At 49.2% G+C, this 19463-nt stretch overlaps 1 protein-coding gene across 2 annotated transcripts in view; it reads left to right on the top strand.

The window, feature by feature from the left end:
• Window positions 1-19463, top strand: part of SDK1 (sidekick cell adhesion molecule 1) — a 2285003-nt gene that overhangs the window by 1944685 nt on the left and 320855 nt on the right. For both annotated transcript variants that reach the window (XM_085629198.1, XM_085629197.1), the window contains one exon: window positions 7936-8137. In XM_085629198.1, coding sequence (XP_085485324.1) covers window positions 7936-8137 — 202 coding nt within the window. The remainder of the gene's footprint in view (window positions 1-7935; window positions 8138-19463) is intronic.

The following is a 19463-nucleotide window of genomic DNA, read 5'->3' as shown; positions in this document are numbered from 1 at the left end:
CCTGCCAGCTCCCTCCAAATTCTTTAAAAGAGTCTTGCACAGGAAGAGGAGCTCTCTGGGGTGTGGTCTGCAGAGGACAACTGGTGCTGGAGCCTGGCACCATGGACAGCTGGAAGGAAGAACCTCCAGACTGGCCCAGGACCCTGACTTGCACCACAAGGGGAGACCAGGACCAGTGAGCAGAAGCCTGGGCCTCTGCGCAAGGAGAAGAGAGACCCGGGAGAAGAGCCAGGTTAGAGGCTGGCGCAGGGAGCCAGTGAAGACCGTTCCCTGCCGAATTCACCCTCCTGGAGACCAAGAGGGTGAAAGAAAGTGGGAGCACCACCAGGAGCATGAAGAGGCCATAATGATGGAAATCGACCGCCTGGGGTCCGAGATACGCCCCCCAAAAGGTAGGCGACCTTTGATCTCTGAGAAGACCGATAACGAAGCGCGTGGGGCTCTGCCGCCGGTCTCCAAAGTGTCCCCGGGGTGGGTCAGGTCCCGGGGGCTGCCCCCGGAAGAAGTCAAGCTGGGGAGCGCTGTCACGCTCCCCGTGAATATGCCCAAAAGAGGTGCCACCCTGGCCCCCGGCGATGGCGCTGAAGAGGAGGGGGGCGCCATTCCGCAACCCCACCCCCCCTCCCCCGCGGGCAAAGCCAAGTCGGGGAGTGCCATCGTGCTCCCGGTGAAGATTCCCTGGGGCCCGGGATCCCAACTCCTGGCCCCGACGCACCATAGCCAAGCCGGGGAGTGAAGGTGACCCTGTGGGGGCCTGGGAACCCATCCCCGGGCCCCCAAAGTGAAGGAGAGGTGGGGGGAGTGCCGTTGCACTCCCCCGAAGTAGCAGGAAGGCAGAAGGAGTGCCGTCGCACTCCCCGAAGACCCGCTGGAGCGGAGAAGCGGACTTGCGTCGGCCCGTCGGAGCGGGCAGACCAGAACAGGGGTGCCGGGTCCCGTGGCAGCACACAAAGGTGCTGGCCAGTCAGGGAGCCGGCGGGAGCCGCCGGGGGTGGGGTCCCCGAGGGGCTCTACCCCCCAGAAAGCCAGACGGGGTGCCCGGGTGGGACCGGGCCCCCGAAAAACAAGAGGAGCAGCCGGGGTTGGGCTCCCCGGGCTGCAAAGCTCACCTGCAGGCAGGGGGTCTGGCTGGGACCGGGCCCCCCAACAATGGGCAGATGTGGCGTGAGGCTGCCAGCATGGTCAGCGCGGCTCTCCCCGAGCAGCGTCGGAGTCGCTACTAAGATATGCACGGTACCGGAGCACCTCGCCCCATAATGCCTTGCAGACCTGTACCGGCCTGCAAGGAAAAACACTTGGTTCTCTGCTTGTGGTGGCCCCAGGAGGATGGAGTCACGGCTGACGACCTACAAAGGTGCAGGGGGAGCTGCAGGAGTAACGCAGTCTCCCCCAGCGCAAAGAAGAAAGTCCCTCCCACTAAGTCTCATGAGGACTTAAAAGAAACAACCCCTCAAGGGCTCAGCCAGCAATCCACTTTCCCCTGGGCTGGAACTTTTGTTCTACAGCTGGGGCAGTGCTTTGAAGATTTCCTCAATGTGTGGAAGGCTGTGCGGGGATGTCTGGAGAAGGGCATCCCCTGGAGGTGAAGAGGTGCAACTGCACGAGAAGTGCATTTACCAATGTTATTTTGTTTTAGAGGGACTGGAAGTCACATGTGTAATGTGAAGTACCTGTGTAAGGTGGAGTCATAAGCGAAGTGGGGTTATCTTGCCAGACATTCCTGCTAGGGTGTCTGGCTGTAAATGCTTAATCCTGTGATTTTACCTGTAAGGCCTTTTAGAGGCTGTGATTGCAATGCATTACAACTGTTATCAGCTATGAAAAGTACCTCATTTAAAGTGATGCCCAAACATGTATTCTTGCTACTGCGTTAGGGGAGGAACAACCCAGACTGTTAGCTACTAAGATGTAGAAGTTCATACGATATGGTCAGTATAAAATGCTCAGTCAGGGTTATGTGTCCCCAGGGCAGGGTTACCTACTTTTAATGCCTGTTGAGATGATGGGGTGGGTTGCCACTGGGATGGTGCCAGTTGGCAAGGCCTTCGCTTCAGGTTGTGTCAACCCACTGCATTAGGGGGCAAGATGATGTGCAAACATGGGAGTGGTGGTACTAGACCCCACTCCCTTGCGGGAGGGGTGGAGATGTTATGGAATGTCACAAAATAATTTCATCAGCTTATGTATCTCTGTACATTGGTGCATAGTATTGAGTAGTGTGTGTGTCTAATAAATGTACTCTTACTTTTATAAAGCAAAGTACAGACTGGACAATCAATTATTGAGTGTTATTTCTGCGTACTTGTAATGGCGATTACTAGCCTACACCACCTCCCTTGAGTAAGCCTTAGACTGCTCTGCAACGCTACCCTCTGAGAGTCAGGCTCTACAATAGAGTGTTTGGTTCCCAGTGAAGGACAAATGTGACATGTTATTTGTGCAGACCTCACAGATACTGCCTCATTTTCCAACAATAGCATAAAAGAAATACATGGTTAAATGTAGAATGACAAAGTATACAATTCAAAACGCAGAATAGTCCTTCCACCATTCCAATACAGGCAGCAGGATACAAACAAAGAGCCAACAGAAAGAATATGAGACTAGAATACTCCTGTGGACTGATCCAAGTTGTGACACTAATAGAAATGCAAGAGACCCATTGAACGCCCGCATCATCCCTGAATCCCTACGTTTGCATATGTGTGTCACAACACATGGCCAAAGATCTAGCTTTAAAGGAATGTTCTATGACTATGTGAAGCATTACAAGTACATAGCCTGGGAATAAATATTTTTTTTTTGTCAATGCAAAGAACTTTAGAATAATGTTGGTGTAGGTTTAAAGGTCAAGTGACAGTTGCACTGTCAAGCCATATCTAAAACTCCACGTAGGTTGAGGACTGCCCTCCTCCCATCTGTGATGATGCCAGCAAAAAATTACATGAATTTTCTACTTATCTATAACACTGTAATAGCATTCCAGTGTTGTGTGTGTGCCCCTGAAAGTTCAAGCTTAAGTAGCTGGATAAATAAAAAAAATTATTGCAGCTGCCGAGCAAGCACTTTTTATGTGAAAGCACACACATTTTGTCCAATCTGAAAGAGACACGTTAGTGATAGATTCCTTACCTTAGAATATCCCCAGTCGTCAGACTGGATCCGGAAAGTTTTGCTAGCAGTACTCCTGCGCGTCAGTAGGTGGCGTCCTGCGGCTCCGCGTCCGTCGCTGGCAACGTAAGCGCCGAGATGACGTCACGGAGACTACTTAGGCGCCACCCATGCGCGCTGACGTCAGTTCTTTTTTTTCCGCGCCAGCATGCGCAGATCCGGTTAGAGCACGTACCTTAGTCACTTTTTGACTGCCCCTTTTTGAGACATTTTGTCTCCTTATCTCCTTGGTGCACATAGCGATGCCTGGATTTAAGACTTGTGGGGCCTGCCGTCGAAATAGGTCGGTGGCGGACCCCCACAATGTTTGCCTCTACTGCCTGGAGACCAACCACGACTCCAGGTCCCACCGGAACTGTCGGGCCATGACCCCGAAGACCTTGAGGGAGCGGCGCCGGAGGCTGCTGGAGGTCCGGCACTCGTCTCAGCGCCGTTCCAGGTCCAGGGAATGTTACCGGGAATGCTGGTGGGGCCGCAGTCGTCGCTCCTCGGGCTCCAAGTCTTCGCCCTCAGATTCGGGTAAGAGACAACACAATAAAGAAGTCGAAGAAGCCAGTTCGCTCTCCAACGTCTCCCGTCGGTCCTCGGATGTGGACAAGAGGGACAGACGTTCTGCCCCTGCGGCTCCTTTGGAGCCTGGGAGTCCCGCGGCCTACCCGCCTTACCCGGGTCCGTCGGCGACTCCCGAACAGGTGCAAGAATTTCTTGCTACCATGGACCGCCTCTTTAGGCCTCGGGCTTTCGCCGGCGTGCCTTCAGGCCCCGCGGTCCCGTGTCTGGATCCTGTTGGGCCACCAGCATCGCAGGCGGATCCAGCTTTGGCGCCATAGGATCCTGCGCCGTTGGCTCTGGCCCCGGCACCACAAGGTCCAGCACTGCCGGCTCCAGCCCCAGCGCCACCCTCGGCTCTGCCTCCGGCGCTGCAGTGGGTGCCGTTTGTCCCGCCCTTGCCCCGGTTCCAGGACCATTTTGTTCCTACCTGGGATCTGCATTGGGACACGGCGCCGGCTCGGCCCCGGCCGGTGCCATTTCTGACGCTGTATGTTCCTTCTTCGGCTCCAGCTCTGCCGCCGCGGTCTGTTCCCCATGCGACAGAGGTGAAGGACGACTGGGAGGGGTCCAAGGAACCTCTTGCCCGTCAGTGTGACTCCGAGCAGGACTGGGTGGACGACTTGGAGGATGCCGGCGACCTCGATGTCTCCTCTGACCGGGGTTTGCCTCTCCCCTGCCTACCATGGAGGAGGGCGCCTCCTACATGAGGGTGCTCTGTCGGGCAGCTGAGGTCCTCAACCTTGATCTCCCTACAGTGGCCCTCAAAACTAATCTCCTCACTGAGGTGCTCCAGAAGGCGTCCACTTCGTCGGAGCCCCTGCTCCCTTTTAACTACGCCCTCACTGACGTCTTGTTGGGCACTTGGTCGTGGCCAGCCACGGGGGCCCCTGTGGATAAGAAAGTCGCCAGGTGTCAACGCCCGGCGCCTGGTGACACAGCTTTTCTGACCACTCATTCTACGCCTGAGAGCCTGGTCATCCAAGCCTCGACGTCGCAGAGTGCTTTCTCATGGCTTCGCCGGATAAGGACTCTAAGAAGCTGGAGCAGTTCGGTAAGCGGTTGTTCTCTTCGGCCAGCTTGGGGCTGCGGTCAGTGAACATCGCCTGCTTATGTTATGTTATAAGAGACTTATCAATCCAAACCTTCCTAATCCGAGCTTTGTGGAGCACCCCACACCGGTGGGTGGCACGATCCGCCACCACCTCCCCATTGGCGCGATATCACATCGGACAAGTGGGTGTTGCAGATCATCCGCAGGGGTTACTCCCTTCCCTTTCAGTCCTCCCCTCCAGCCATGCCATCTCGGTGCCACCGCTTGTCGGGGATCACTTGGTACTTCTCCAGCAGAAAGTCAAGGCCCTCTTGGCCAAGGGGCCTGTTGAGTGCGTTCCTGGTTGTTATTCCCACTACTTTCTGGTCCCCAAGAAGGACAAAGGGGGCCTGTGCCCCATCTTGGACCTCCGGAACGTCAATCGCTTCCTCCAGCTTATTGGGCCGCTAGTCCCAAGCGGTGTGGGATACAGTTGCACAGGTGTTGCCTCAGTGTCCTGAGGAGACCCACACTGTGCTGTCCCAAGCTGTTGCTGAATGTAAGGATTCAGCTAAGTTCGCCATTCGGTGTGGTTTGGACACCGCAGACTCTCTGGATAGGGCGATTTCTACGACTGTGGCGCTTCGTCGCCGTGCCTTGTTGCGATCTACTGGGTTCTCGCCCGATGTCCGAAGCTCGCTCATGGACATGCCCTTTGATGGCACTCGCCTGTTTGGCGATAAGGCCGACAGTGCACTGGAGCGTTTTAAGAATTTGCGCGCCACGCCCAAGTCCTTGGGTCTTTCCGCAAAGAGCCCGGCCACTCCTGGTTTTCGTTCCGTTCATGGCCACGACAGAGGCGCCCAGGCGTGTTTCTTCAGCAAGCCTGAGCAGAACCAGCCTCAGCACGGACGCGGCTTCCGCAGGGGCGGCTCTGGATATCAGCGTGGGGGTCAGTCCATCTCCGCCCCCGCTGCTTCTACCTCCAAACCTTCCTAATCCGAGCTTTGTGGAGTGGAACACCCCACGCCGGTGGGTGGCAGGATCCGCCACCACCTCCCCCATTGGCGCGATATCATACCGGACAAGTGGGTGTTGCAGATCATCCGCAGGGGTTACTCCCTTCCCTTTCAGTCCTCCCCTCCAGCCATGCCACCTCGGTGCCACCGCTTGTCGGGGATCACTTGGTATTTCTCCAGCAGGAAGTTACGCCCCTCTTGGCCAAGGGGGCCGTTGAGTGCGTTCCTGGGCCGGAAGTAGGGAGTGGTTGTTATTCCCACTACTTTCTGGTCCCCAAGAAGGACTAAGGGGTCTGCGCCCCATCTTGGACCTCCGGAACGTCAATCTCTTCCTCCGGAAGGAGAAGTTCAAAATGCTGACTCTGGCTCAGGTCCTTGCTGTCCTCGACCCTGGAGACTGGATGGTAGCGCGCATGGGTGGTGCCTAAGTAGTCTCTGTGACATCATCTCGGCGCTTACGACGCCAGCGAGGGACTCGGAGCCGCACGATGCCACCAACTGACGCGCAGTGGTACTGCTAGCAAAACTTTCTGGATCCAGTCTGACGCCTGGGGATATTCTAAGGTAAGGAATCTATCACTAACTAATGTCTCTTACAGATATATTGTTACACAAGTAGTAACTTGTGCATCAAAACATTTACTCCTAGCTCCTAACATGTGGGTGGAGCCAAAGCCCCTCTCTAGTGATGTTCACGTAATTGCCTGGCTACAACGGCGCTATCAAGCTAGATCATAAAAATGACTGATACTTGGCTGAACAAACTGATTGTTGTAGAGAATAAAAGATGAACACAGACAGCAATAATACAATGTAGGTTACAGTGTGAGACAGGAAAACACGCCAGGCAAAAATATCAGTGTTTTGAGGAGGGGCAGGGTAACCGTCATGTTTTTGCACGGTGTTCGCTTTTGCATGACAGAAAACATTGAATTCAGAAATAATCTTTCAACACTATTTGTTCAATGTTTTTCGATTTAGCTGCTTTGTGTGATGACATTCGGACTGGCTACAGATAGAATGAAATATGCGAGAACAAATAAAATGCAAAGTAGACAGATCGATCAATAGAATAATGCAACCAATGATGGCAAGCAGTCAGGAAGGTTGATAGAATATGAATGAGTGTACAATATTCACCTCGGAAGCAAACCGCTGAGAATACATATGAGCACAGATCGAGACGTGGCTCTTTTTCGCTGTGGTGACATTCATCCTCTGATTCTCACTAGTGTATGGCAAAGGTACTTTAAATACCTTAAACGGAACATCAGATGAATGGTGTCGGAATAGATCTCACAACCTCAGGTGATGTCCTCAAACAAATACACATTATAGAACGCCTACCGCTGGTGATTATCTTCATTGCAGAACTGACCTTTGAGAACTCTTTTTCGTCTGCACTGGATGTGCCCCTTTACTTTGGATCAAAGGCAGAACTTGGCATTTTTTTGTTATTGTGGGCAGTATCCCGGGAATTGGATAGAATGGTAGACAAATGGACAAACTGGTGAAAGACGGATGGATGGACTCCCGGATGGAGAACGAATGAAGGATTCAGGGACAGAAAAAAGTTGTTAGATGCAAGGAAAATTAATAGGCAGCTGGACTAATGATTAAAGACTACGAAAAAGGTTCAACACATTGGGCTGAATTTGTAGAGAATTGTAAATTTAAAGATGAATAGTTGCTCAAAACGTTGGATTATAGAGGTAGCTTCGTAGACGGCAGATCAATGGTAGAATGATCAAAGGAGGAATACTAATCAATAGGGTAGTAGGGTATAAGAAGGGTGGCTAAGTCAGTGGATGGGTGGCAACGTGGGTCATGGAAGCTAATCTGTGGATCAGATTGATGGATCTGAGGATGATACAAAGATGGATTGAGACTGGCTGTGTTCCAAAATGTTGCCCCTCATACATTCTACAACTGTATTTGCGATTGTTGGTCTGTTGCTCAATAGATTCAACTTTTCTGCAGTGCAATCAGTTTACCTCATGTTTTTAAGGTATACCTTTAGTAAGCACAATCTGTCTTGTGGAGCGCAATGTTCACCTCTTTTTCAGTATGTTTTAACGGCAGTACTTTCTTCTTTATTTCAGAGCGCCTTATGTTGAGTTCTATAGCTTTCTTTTAATGGAAGTATTTTCTTGTTTATTTCAGAGCGCCCTGCACCTCCGAGGGAACTGTCCGTACCACAGACTGAGGTGCATTCAAGGAGCTTACAGCTAAACTGGGTTCCTGGCAGCGACGGGTCCTCCCCGATACGATACTTCACCTTACAGGTGCAGGTCCTTCCAGCCGGAGAATGGCAGACTTACTCTTCTTCCATCAGTCATGAAGCTACCGCCTGCATCATCGAAAGGTAATTCCATCCATGCCAGCATGACTGTCCCATGGAATTCTAAGCCCCATAAGCTTCTCAGTGGATATTATAGTTTTACTCCTATACTGTAGTCGTACAATCACCATTTGGAAGTATGATGAACTATGTTAGTGACAACTAGGTTTACTTTAACAGCATGTGCCAGCCTTATCTATCTATCTATCTATCTATCTATCTATCTATCTATCTATCTATCTATCTATCTATCTATCTATCTATCTATCTATCTATCTATCTATCTGTCTGTCTGTCTGTCTGTCTGTCTGTCTGTCTGTCTGTCTGTCTGTCTGTCTGTCTGTCTGTCTGTCTGTCTGTCTGTCTGTCTGTCTATCTTCATGCACTGTAATTAAGTCCTGACTCACCGTATCATACCTCTGTGAATTCATAATGAGAATGTAATACATTTCTGGCTCAGTGAGCTCAACCAAATTTAAACTGGGGTAGGAACCCACACTAGTAGAGCATAAAAGCAATACAGATGCCAGTGTTTAACATGAAGCGTAGCTCATAGAGGGTGCACCTTGTCGTGCATCCTTGAGGGAAGCAGGGATAGCTGACACTGGAGGTAATGAGCAGAGCAGTACAACTGCTGATTATAGAAGGCGTAGTAGACTGCAGAGTATAGAGGTACATAAAGCACTGCGGTACCATTGAGAGAGTGAGAACAAATGTGCTTCCCACTGATGTGGGTCACACAGATCCTTGAAAGATGGCACTTTAGAAACTGAGCAAAGGAAATCTAGACCTAGCTTGCCATCCCCTAAACTAAGCACAAATGATTTTTTTTGGGGGGGGGGTGTGGGGGGGGGTAGGGGTCATACCTCCAAACTAAAAGATTCACCCAAAAGACCTACCTCCCTCCTCAGAGCAGACTTGAAGACATTGGGGCTCATTACGATGTTGGTTGGATCGCAATCGGTAGGTCGCTGGTTGCGGTCACTCGACATTTGGTCCCGCGGTCCAACCACCGCATTATGATGCGGGCGATTGGAAGCAGGGGGTAGAGGGACCGACCGATGCTTCTGACGGGCTCAAGGGCTTCGACGGGCTCAAGGAGCCCGTCCAACCGACAGTTGGATTGTAATATTCTACAATAGTGGCAGTGCCTGCTCAGGCACCACCATAGGGATTACAATGCCCCTTTCAGACGGCCTCTCAATGGCGGTCCAAAGGCTTTCGGAAACGGACTTTGGGGGCCCCTAGCAGGGCCCCTATCCCTCCGTGGCCTCTGCTATGGGCCCCGTGGGCCTACCACACGATGCAGGGATGTTTCTAAATTGTTGTTTTCCTATTGCAGATTATGCTGCAGCCCGCAACACAAACCACAATAGAAGACATACACTTTCCGGCTGCTGTGAAGGCGGTCACGTCGTCATTTGGGAATCGTGATTGCTGCTACTTGTCGGGCAGCCCCGTTTCCGATACAATGCCAGTCAGACACTCATACAACCTGCACCGTAATTTGGCCCTTTATGAAGTTCTGAAAATGCCTCGAATTCCACCTGTTTCTAAAGGTTCAAGGGCCATGGGCCCACTGAAGGCTTGCCCATGAAGAGGCGCCGCTGCCCATGAACAAAAACATCACTCTCCTTTTCCTCTCGTTCGGACATTTAATCCTTTGAAATGACTATCTACTTTATAAAAAGCCCTAACCAAATTATTAAGTTATAGATACGTTTCATAACTTGGGTATGTTGGTTCTCCTTCTCGATTTTACCTGACACCTCAACCAGATACAACCACCAGGCACGGAACTGTCATAGTGAGTGCTGCAGATTGTGGTAATTCCTGTACCATCTTCAACTTACAAGGAATATGCCTGAGTACACTTTCTCAGCCCCTTTTGTAATACTTCTGGCTCTGCAACTTTATCTTAATATAACAAGGTATCACCCAATTTTGTGGCTGGTCTGTTGTAGAATATCTCTCTGTAAGACCAGAACATTGCTGCCTATATACGTTTCACTGAAATGTCCTTCAATGCATCTTGTAGGCCATGGTCTCAGTTCACTTGAATTTGACATTGAGCAGTACACCTTTACATCTACTGGACTTGAAATGCCCCACCAATGTTAGAATTAGAAAAAAGACACTCTGAAATATTTGTCTCCATGTAGTTGTTCGAACTCTTACTTAGAGCATTTGGCTAGGTTTATGTATATGCCATCCATTTCTTAGCATCTTGTTTGTTACAGGTGCTTATTCCGTTTTGAGAGCTCAGACAAATAACTGCAATGCGCTGTCATCTTTTTGCATATCCTCAAAAGCATGCTTTAGTTTCTTTATAAAGCACTAACTATGCCAAATGGATACTAGAGCATAGGAGCCCTCTTTAAGTTATAAAATGCTCTCCCCCACAAAACAATGTGCATGAAAATGTTTCTATGAATTTTTTTTTCACATTAAGTTACAAAAGTATACTGTTAAACTGTGCAAAACTTTGCTTGTGTGGTATACATTTCACTCACATAATCACAAAAGAAAACATTTATCCTGTGCCCAGCTCAAAACCTAACTGCCCTTTACTTTTCAACGTATCTCTTTCCATTAAAAGAAGAGGAATGCACATACATTTTTTAACAGTTTCTGTTTCCACAAAATGTTAACTATCACTAGTTTTAGGTCTCGCCTGAGCCAGCGCATGCATGCGCTGCTCTTACTTATTTATTTTCGAAATTTTTATTGCGCAAACAAATACCCGGAGGTGTCTCGGCGCAGGTGACAAAAGGAGAGACTGAGCCGCAGGATCACTGGTTAAACAGCCATGTCTTTAAGAGCCTACGAAAGCTTATCAGATTGGGGCAGTTTTTATGACGAATGGCAAAAGGTTCCAGAGCTTGGGAGTGGAACCAGGAATCGTCTGTCTCCCCAGGTTGCCGTTCTTGTACAAGGTACTGGAAGCAGGCAGATGTTGGCGGATCTCAGCTGTCTCTTAGGACTATACAACTGGAACGCTTCAGTCAGAAACATTGGGCCAACGCCATGCACTGCCTTATAGGCAATGCAGAGGGCCTTGAATTTAATACAGCTCTCTACTCTTAGCCAGTGTAGGTGACGAATGGCTGGGGAGATTGGCTGGCGGCGGGGGATGTCAAGAAGAATTCTTGCAGCCGCATTCTGAATGGACTGCAGCTTAGATAGAACGCGTTTCTGGGTATTTAAGAAGAGGGCATTCCCGTAATCGATTTTGGAAAACACAAGGGTGGAGACCAGGGTCTTCCCAGCTGAGGTGGGAAGGTAAGGCAGTATTTTCCTAATTTTCTTTAGAATAAAGAACGCAGATGACACAACCTTGTTGACATGAAGGTTGAATGAGAGCTTGCTGTCGAAAATAACTCCCAGGTTTCTGGCCTTTTCAACTGGGACAGGTGGAGAGCCCAGCTGGTTAGGCCACCAGGCAGAGGACCAATCCGGGGAGAGTTTACCGAAGGTCATAACCTCGGTTTTGTCCGAGTTAAGCCTCAGACAGTTGGAGGACATCCAGGTACTGACAGCAAGCATGGCCCTTTGAAAATTAGCTGCAACCACTGGGCCATCCTTGTGGATTGCCATAACCAGTTGGGTGTCGTCTGCGTATGATGTAAGTCGCAGCCCATGGGCCTTTATTACTCTCGCTAGTTCCATTACATAGATATTAAATAGCATTGGACTTAGCGAGGAGCCATGTGGGACTAGACAGGAGAATAAAAATTACCCAACTTCACTGTCTGGGTGCGGTTGGCGAGAAAAGATGAAATGAGATCTCTAGCCATACCGTTCATCCCCAGAGCTGTGACACGATCGACCAGAATAGCATGGTCGACCGTGTCAAAGGCTGCGGACAAATCCAGGAGGATCAGGACAGCCGCACCTCCCTGGTCCATAATGGCTCTGATCTCATCTGAGGCTTTTATTAAAGCGGTCTCTGTTCCATGACCTTTCCTAAAGCCAAACTGCGTTTCATCGAGAAGTTGGTAGGTATCGATGAAGTCTGAGAGTTGTTTATTCATCAGAGATTCGCATATTTTGGCAGGAAAAGGGAGACAGGCTATAGGTCTATAGCTGGCCAGAGCTGTGGGGTCCAGGGAGGGTTTCTTCAGAAGGGGTTTAATCACGGCCTTCTTCCAAGGATCTGGATAGCGGCCAGTTTGGAATGCGGTGTTACAGATTTTCATGAGTGGATATGAGATCACCTCACTGAGGTTAGCCATTACTGAAGGAGGGCAGGGGTCTAAAGGGGAGCCAGACTTGGTAGTGGAAATAAGTCTGCTGATTTGATCTTGCGTAGTGGGAGCAAAGAAGGAGAGGGAATCATAATCAGTGGCTGGTTCTTCATCACTGCAGACTCCGGCTCTTGTCCCCACGTTCCCTGCAAAAGATGAATATATATCTGCCACCTTAGTATTGAAAAAGCTGGACAGAGCATTACATAGAGACTGAGAAGGCTCAACCCCAGGTCCCGTGGAGGGGGTGGACAGAGTGGTGACCACTGAAAACAATTCTCTAGCAGAATTGTTAGCATTTTCGATTTGAGCCGAGAAGAATGCAGTTTTTCGGGCAATGATAGCTTTTTTATATATTGTAAGGGCGTCTTTATAGGACTGCTTGGCTATGGGGCAGTAAAATTTCCTCCAGCGCCTTTCTAAGTTCCTGCAGTGTTGTCGGTGGAGCCTAAGCTCTTCGGTAAACCAGACCGCCGATGGGGATATTCTGTTAGGTCGTGTAGACTTCTCCGGAGCCACCTGATCAGCAGCGTTCCGGATCCAGTCTTGGAAATTGGAGGCTGAGAGAACAGAATTGACTATCCCCAAAGGAGAGGATAGTGTCAGGATATCTGCCATCTGATGGATATCCGCATTTTTCCAGGCGCGGGTCCCTAACCTAGTTCGTGGCCTGGAATGGGGAGGGTTAGCGTGCCGGGTGTGGATTCCAAAAATAACGGCCCTGTGATCTGACCAGGTAAGAGGAAGAATATCCAGTACAGAGATGTCTGGGTTGCTAGTAAACAGACCATCTAGTGTGTGCCCTGCCTGGTGTGTAGTTCCCTTCACCAATTGTTGAAGTCCTAGAGTAAGGAGATCAGCAGTAAGTTGAGTTGTTTCATGGTTATCCTGTTCTTCCAGAGGGAAGTTAAAATCTCCTAATAACATATACTCCGGCGAACTTATGATAAAGTCATTGAAATCAGAAAGTGTAGCAAGAAAGGAATTTCGGGGCCCAGGCGGTCGATATAGCAGGATTCCCTTGAGGGCTTGTTTATGGTTGATATTAATAGTAAAGGTGGCTGCTTCACAGTTAGTGGACTGTATGGGATCAAGTGTAGTGCGGTACAGATTTTTATAAATGATAGCAAGTCCGCGACCTCTTCCTGTATGTCTATCATGCCTAGCAACACTGTAGCCCTCAGGGGTTTCCAGGCAAAAGTCCGGTCCTGACCCAGCGTCTCCCCAGGTTTCAGTGGCAAAAAGGAGGTCAAGATCATGGGCGAGAATAAATTCGCTGATCGGTAAACTGTGACATGAAAGGGAGCGCGTATTAATGAGCGCTGCTCGACAGCCATGGGATTGAGTTATGTGCAATTCATGAGAAGATATGTTGCTAGGGGGGTCTGAGGCAGAGGAGACTGAGGAGCCAGGAGTGCAAGGTTGCGGAAGTTGAAATTGACACCCAGGACAGGGGGTGGGGGTGACACCCACTACAGTAGAGAGAGGCCGAATGATGCAATGTCGATCGGAATGGCCAGAGAAGAATAACGCACTGACGGACCAGAGGTTATGGCCCTGGGCCGAGTCCGGTCGCGGACGGGCGCAGACGGGCTTGCCTCTGGCGCGCCTAAGGCGCGCCCGCTGCGCGCGCGCGCTGCGCGCTTGCATTACTTCTAATTTTATAGTCTCCCCGTCTGAGAGCGTGGATGCGTGATGCAAGATGGCGCACAGGAATATGGATCTAGACCGATCCAAGATGGCGCTCGTGACTTGGAGGACAGAGAAGAAAAGTCCTGCTCAAGCGGCAGGTGAGTGAATTCTGTTGTTTTGAATGCGGGTGTGCGGATGGAAGTGCGAATAAAAACACAGTAAGACACAGTAAAAGATTCAATCAGTGAGCTAGCAGCAACGAAGAGAACACATAAAATTTAGCAGCAACGAATGTCCCTGAATAGGCAACAATAGATACCCCTAGACCAGGTAATGGCCCCGTGACAACTCACTCCTGCGGCTGAGACTAAGCGTAATGTCAAGAACAGCTGCGCGCTTGCATTACTTCTAATTTTATAGTCTCCCCGTCTGAGAGCGTGGATGCGTGATGCAAAATGGCGCTCAGGAATATGGATCTAGACCGATCCAAGATGGCGCTCGTGACTTGGAGGACAGAGAAGAAAAGTCCTGCTCAAGCGGCAGGTGAGTGAATTCTGTTGTTTTAAATGCGGGTGTGCGGATGGAAGTGCGAATAAAAACACAGTAAGACACAGTAAAAGATTCAATCAGTGAGCTAGCAGCAACGAAGAGAACACATAAAATTTAGTAGCAACGAATGTCCCTGAATAGGCAACAATAGATACCCCTAGACCAGGTAATGGCCCCGTGACAACTCACTCCTGCGGCTGAGACTAAGCGTAATGTCAAGAACAGCTGCGCGCTTGCATTACTTCTAATTTTATAGTCTCCCCGTCTGAAAGCGTGGATGCGTGATGCAAGATGGCGCTCAGGAATATGGATCTAGACCGATCCAAGATGGCGCTCGTGACTTGGAGGACAGAGAAGAAAAGTCCTGCTCAAGCGGCAGGTGAGTGAATTCTGTTGTTTTAAATGCGGGTGTGCGGATGGAAGTGCGAATAAAAACACAGTAAGACACAGTAAAAGATTCAATCAGTGAGGTAGCAGCAACGAAGAGAACACATAAAATTTAGCAGCAACGAATGTCCCTGAATAGGCAACAATAGATACCCCTAGACCAGGTAATGGCCCCGTGACAACTCACTCCTGCGGCTGAGACTAAGCGTAATGTCTGGTGAGACATTTAGTAAGCGGGGTTTTGAAAGTGCTACCCCATGCTTTGGCTGGCCTAGCGCTTGCGTTCATGCGAGCGTGCACGCGCAGCCGCCATCTGTCTTTCAAGGGTCATTAAGTGAAGTGCATTACGATCACTTTCCATTTCACAGCGCACGTTAGAAAAGCCCACTGTCTGTCCCCTCGTCTTTTCCCCCTCCCTCACTTTTCGTTTCCTTTAGTTCAAGCGACACACACACAGTGGCAGTAGAAAGCAAAAATATTTAAAAGTAAATTCATCGGCCCTCGAAGGCTAGTAAGTGTTTCATAATACTCCGTCGGCAAATTTTGAGTACACACGCAAATATGACAGAATTCCATTCCCAAAATCATTCACAATAAATTAAAACCAATGTCACTGTACATCCTCTTCTCCTCTATAAAGATGGCTGTTCATTACATTACATTACGCGCGGCCAATGCTTGACCTCTTTAGAGAAGCACTCTACGAGAGTGTGTGTATTCTCCAACTATCTTCTTCATGTGCTTATAGGCCTCCCCACGTCTCCCTGTAGCTCTGCCTCTTCATGTGCTTCTCCCATCCATCTCCACTTTGCTCTGTCTCACTGTGTGCTTATGTACTCCCTTCTCCGTGTTGCTCTGTCTGTGCTTCTTTGCCATCGACTCCGGTCTTCAGGTTGTTTTGTCTTGCCGTGTGCTTCTGTGCTCACCCCCCAAACCTTCTCCCAGTTTTCGTTTTGCTTTCTCGCTGTGTGCATCTCTACCCTTTCCATGCTGCTTACTCATCTCCTTGTTGCCGTCTCGCCGCGTGCCTTTGTTTTCTGCCACTTTGTCTTCTCACTGCGCCATATCCTCCATGTATGTGTCATTTCTGTTCTCTTGCACTATTGGCTCCAATTTATGGAAAGAGCTTCCACTTTCTGTACGATCAAGTTTTTAAAAAAACGTTAAGAATTATTCCTATTTCACCACCGCTTTATGCATCTCTCCTTTCATGTGTACCGTTAAAGTAGTTAGTCAAATGATTTGGATAAAAGCACTATAATCAGTAAATAAATATACAAATAAATTAAGGTCGAGGGTAAGACAATACAGGAATGGCACAACTCTGAGACTATGTAGTATTAGATTCATCCCAGGCAGTGTTTACAGCGTGTAAAGGAGTCTGTTTTATTCTAGCCTCTTGATGCTCTGCTTTTTGGGGCACACACAATTTTGCAGCACATCGCATAAAATTACAAGAAAGGAAGGAGTTCCATGGCGACCAACTGCTACCAGCGGGCCTTTCCGGAGTCTGTTTACACTAACCCAGCTACAGCAGGTGCAGGATTCCCTTAGACTGCACTGGCCTTAAATATTAAATCGGCACAGCAGTATCTATTTCCAACCCTGTGCCAACCACGCCTTTACAGGGCGCTGTGTATAACAAGGCCAACCTGCAGGAAAAAACAGGCGGAGGGCGTCGAGTAGCTGCAGGGGTAGGGAGCCAGGTAACTGATAATGCCAGCATGAGACAAAGCTAATGTGGAGTCCCATGCAGAATCCGAAGAGGAAAACGTGCACCTTCAAGCCGGGGTAGTCTTGATTCCATGGAAAAATTTAAAAGATAACTTCCTCAGCCTCTCCTCTCACGTCAACTCTGCATAATGACTAGGTGCAAAGCAAGCACAACACACACACAAGAAAAAGTGCTCAAAGTGTTCCAGGTGGCAAAAGCCTCAAAAGTAAGCTGTGACTTTTGGCAACAGCAGAGACTCTTAGTTTCCTGATTTGTTATTGTTTTTAAACAAAGATTAACTATCTTCTTGTGTTTCTGTTTTGTACAGTCACTAGGTCTCCTTCCGTTATATTATTGTGTAGTGTCTAATCACTTCCACCATATCTGTTTACTTCATTATTTTCCTGCCATTTTTTATGAACCATATATCCCGTGTTATTTTCTTAACCAATTTTATTCATTTTCATTGTGCCACAGAATTTACATTCTCTTCCAGGGGATCCTCATCAATAGTCATATGCATTAGAATATTCCCGCCCATGCGCGGGACCCCGGAAACACTATATGTGCCCCACACATATATATCCATATATATATATATACATATAAATATATAAAAATAAGCAATTGCAGCCTAATAAACACCAGAGCTGAATCATGCTGTAAGGAATTCTCATAAATCACTGAAAGCATAGGAAGCTCCCAGGCTGCATTGCAAATACCCAGTCTAAAAAGACTGAAAAGCTAACCTGTAGCTGCATAGCGATAAACTGACACCTTGCCTTTAAGGCACTCCTAAACCCCCAGCTTCCCATCATGCCTCAGGGGTGACAGTTAGGGCAGTTGTTGTTTCCGGCTCCTTCAGGAAGGATCCTGGCAACACAGCTCCACTCTTTTCTGCTTTTTGTCAGAAAATCTTTTCACTTTTCACAACTTTTATTCCTTACTTCAACGTCTTTCATCTTTTGAAGTAAGAAGCTGTCTTTTTCTGACAGGTTTGGGCATTTTTTAACAACTTAAAATGCCATCTCTTTTTGACTCTTGCCCTTCTTGTGGTAAAAAGAAGGCCAAAATAGATTCTCATGAGGTCTGTATTCTTTGTCTACCTGAGGATCATGAGCCTAAGACCTGCCCTCACTGCCAGAACCTGTCCAGAAGAACCTTAAAGGACAGGGAAAGAATTTGCCTGTATGGCCTGGCAGATAAATCATCTAGAGGAAGGTCTCTGGTAAGGAAGGGCTCCAAGAGGTCTAGAACGCCTTCTAGAAGCAAGTCCTCGTGTTCTTCTGCTTCAGCGTCTGGCTCGGCGCTGAGACAAGATCTTCAGGTGGGTCATTTATCTAAGAAAAGACCTTCGACAGCAGGCTCGCCGTCGAGAAAAGGTACGTCGTCAACCCGGCGACGATCGGCGTCGAGGGACAAGACCCCTCCGCCGTCGTCAACCCGGCGACGATCGACGTCGAGGAGCAGAGACCCTCCGCCGTCATCAACTCTGCGACAATCGGCGTCGAGGAGTGTCACCCCTCCGCCGTCGTCCAGCTGGCGACGATCGGTGTCGAGGAGCGAAGACCCCCCGCCGTCGTCGGCACGACGTTCGGCGTCGAGGGCAGGCTCACTGCTGTCATCGCAGTCCCATCAGCGATCGACGTCGAGAGCGAAGACTCCTCCGCCGTCGTCAACTCGGCGACGATCGCCGTCGAGGATGAGGTCTCCGTCGTCGTCTCGATGGCGTTTGGCGTCGAGGGCGAAGAATACCCCTCCGCCGTCGTCTCGCAGACCTTCGACGTCGAGATTGGACACAGCTCCGCCGTCGTCTAGACGACGCTCAGCGTCGAGAGAGAGAGTCCCTCCGTCGTCGGCTTCACATCCTGTATTAGGTAATAACATTCATATGCAGCAGCATTTGTGACGGAAGCAGCAGGTTCAGTTCTTAAGCGTAAAGAAAACAAGCATTGGCATAGCCAATAGGTCTCGCTTTTGGGACCTTATAAGTATTTAGTTATGCAGCACAATATCCTTGGTGTAACAACATCAACTGTTGCATTGCTAAACACTTATAAGGTCCCAAAGGCGAGACCTATTGGCTATGCCAATGCTTGTTTCCTTTGATTGTCAGTGGTGTGTTACCCTAGTCATTCGATGCTTTAAGGCATATTTTCTCATGTGCAATATATTAGTGATATGAAGGTCGTGGGTAATTCATTCCACTCTCACTCTCTATTTGACAGTGCTTCAGATCTCTTTATGATTGCAGGCCTTGTCCTTAAAAGGACTGTGGCAGTGGCGGCTGGTGACATTTGAAAGTGGTGAGGCGTAAAATTTGTGTTTGAGTGCACCGCGGCTAGCGAGCGGAGCGAGCAAGCAAGCCCAAACAACTTAAAGGGGGGTCAGAGAAAATTTTGAAAGAAGAGTGGGAAAATGGTGCATTTTCAAGCAAATTTGAGAAAGCAAGAAGGTTAATAAACATCATAGGTACCATACTCAACTGCTCACCTTTTTTCCATGCTTGAACTTTCAGCCCCCGCATCTGCCAGGTTCGATCCCACCCCACTCCCAGCTGCCGTCTCCTATCTTATATTAATTTGCAAGTCATGTCTCGCTGTATGCCTAGCCAATCCTCTCCGGTTACAAGTCCACACATGCTTCATAGCTACAGAGGCAGGCACGAGTAGCAAACTTTAACCATTTACTTCGCTCTCACGCAAACTCCTCGCATTTTGTACCCACGCTACAAATTCTGTCCTTTAATGTGCAGCTTGGTTTCCAGTTGTATGCCAAATAAACTCTCCGAACAAGACTTACTGCACGAGAAGCCCTGTAG

Source organism: Triturus cristatus, chromosome 10 (assembly GCF_964204655.1).
Source record: "Triturus cristatus chromosome 10, aTriCri1.1, whole genome shotgun sequence".
In the NCBI taxonomy this organism is placed as follows: Eukaryota; Metazoa; Chordata; class Amphibia; order Caudata; family Salamandridae; genus Triturus; species Triturus cristatus.
Note: the sequence above shows the minus strand (reverse complement) of the source record. Positions and strands in the feature narration are given on the sequence as shown.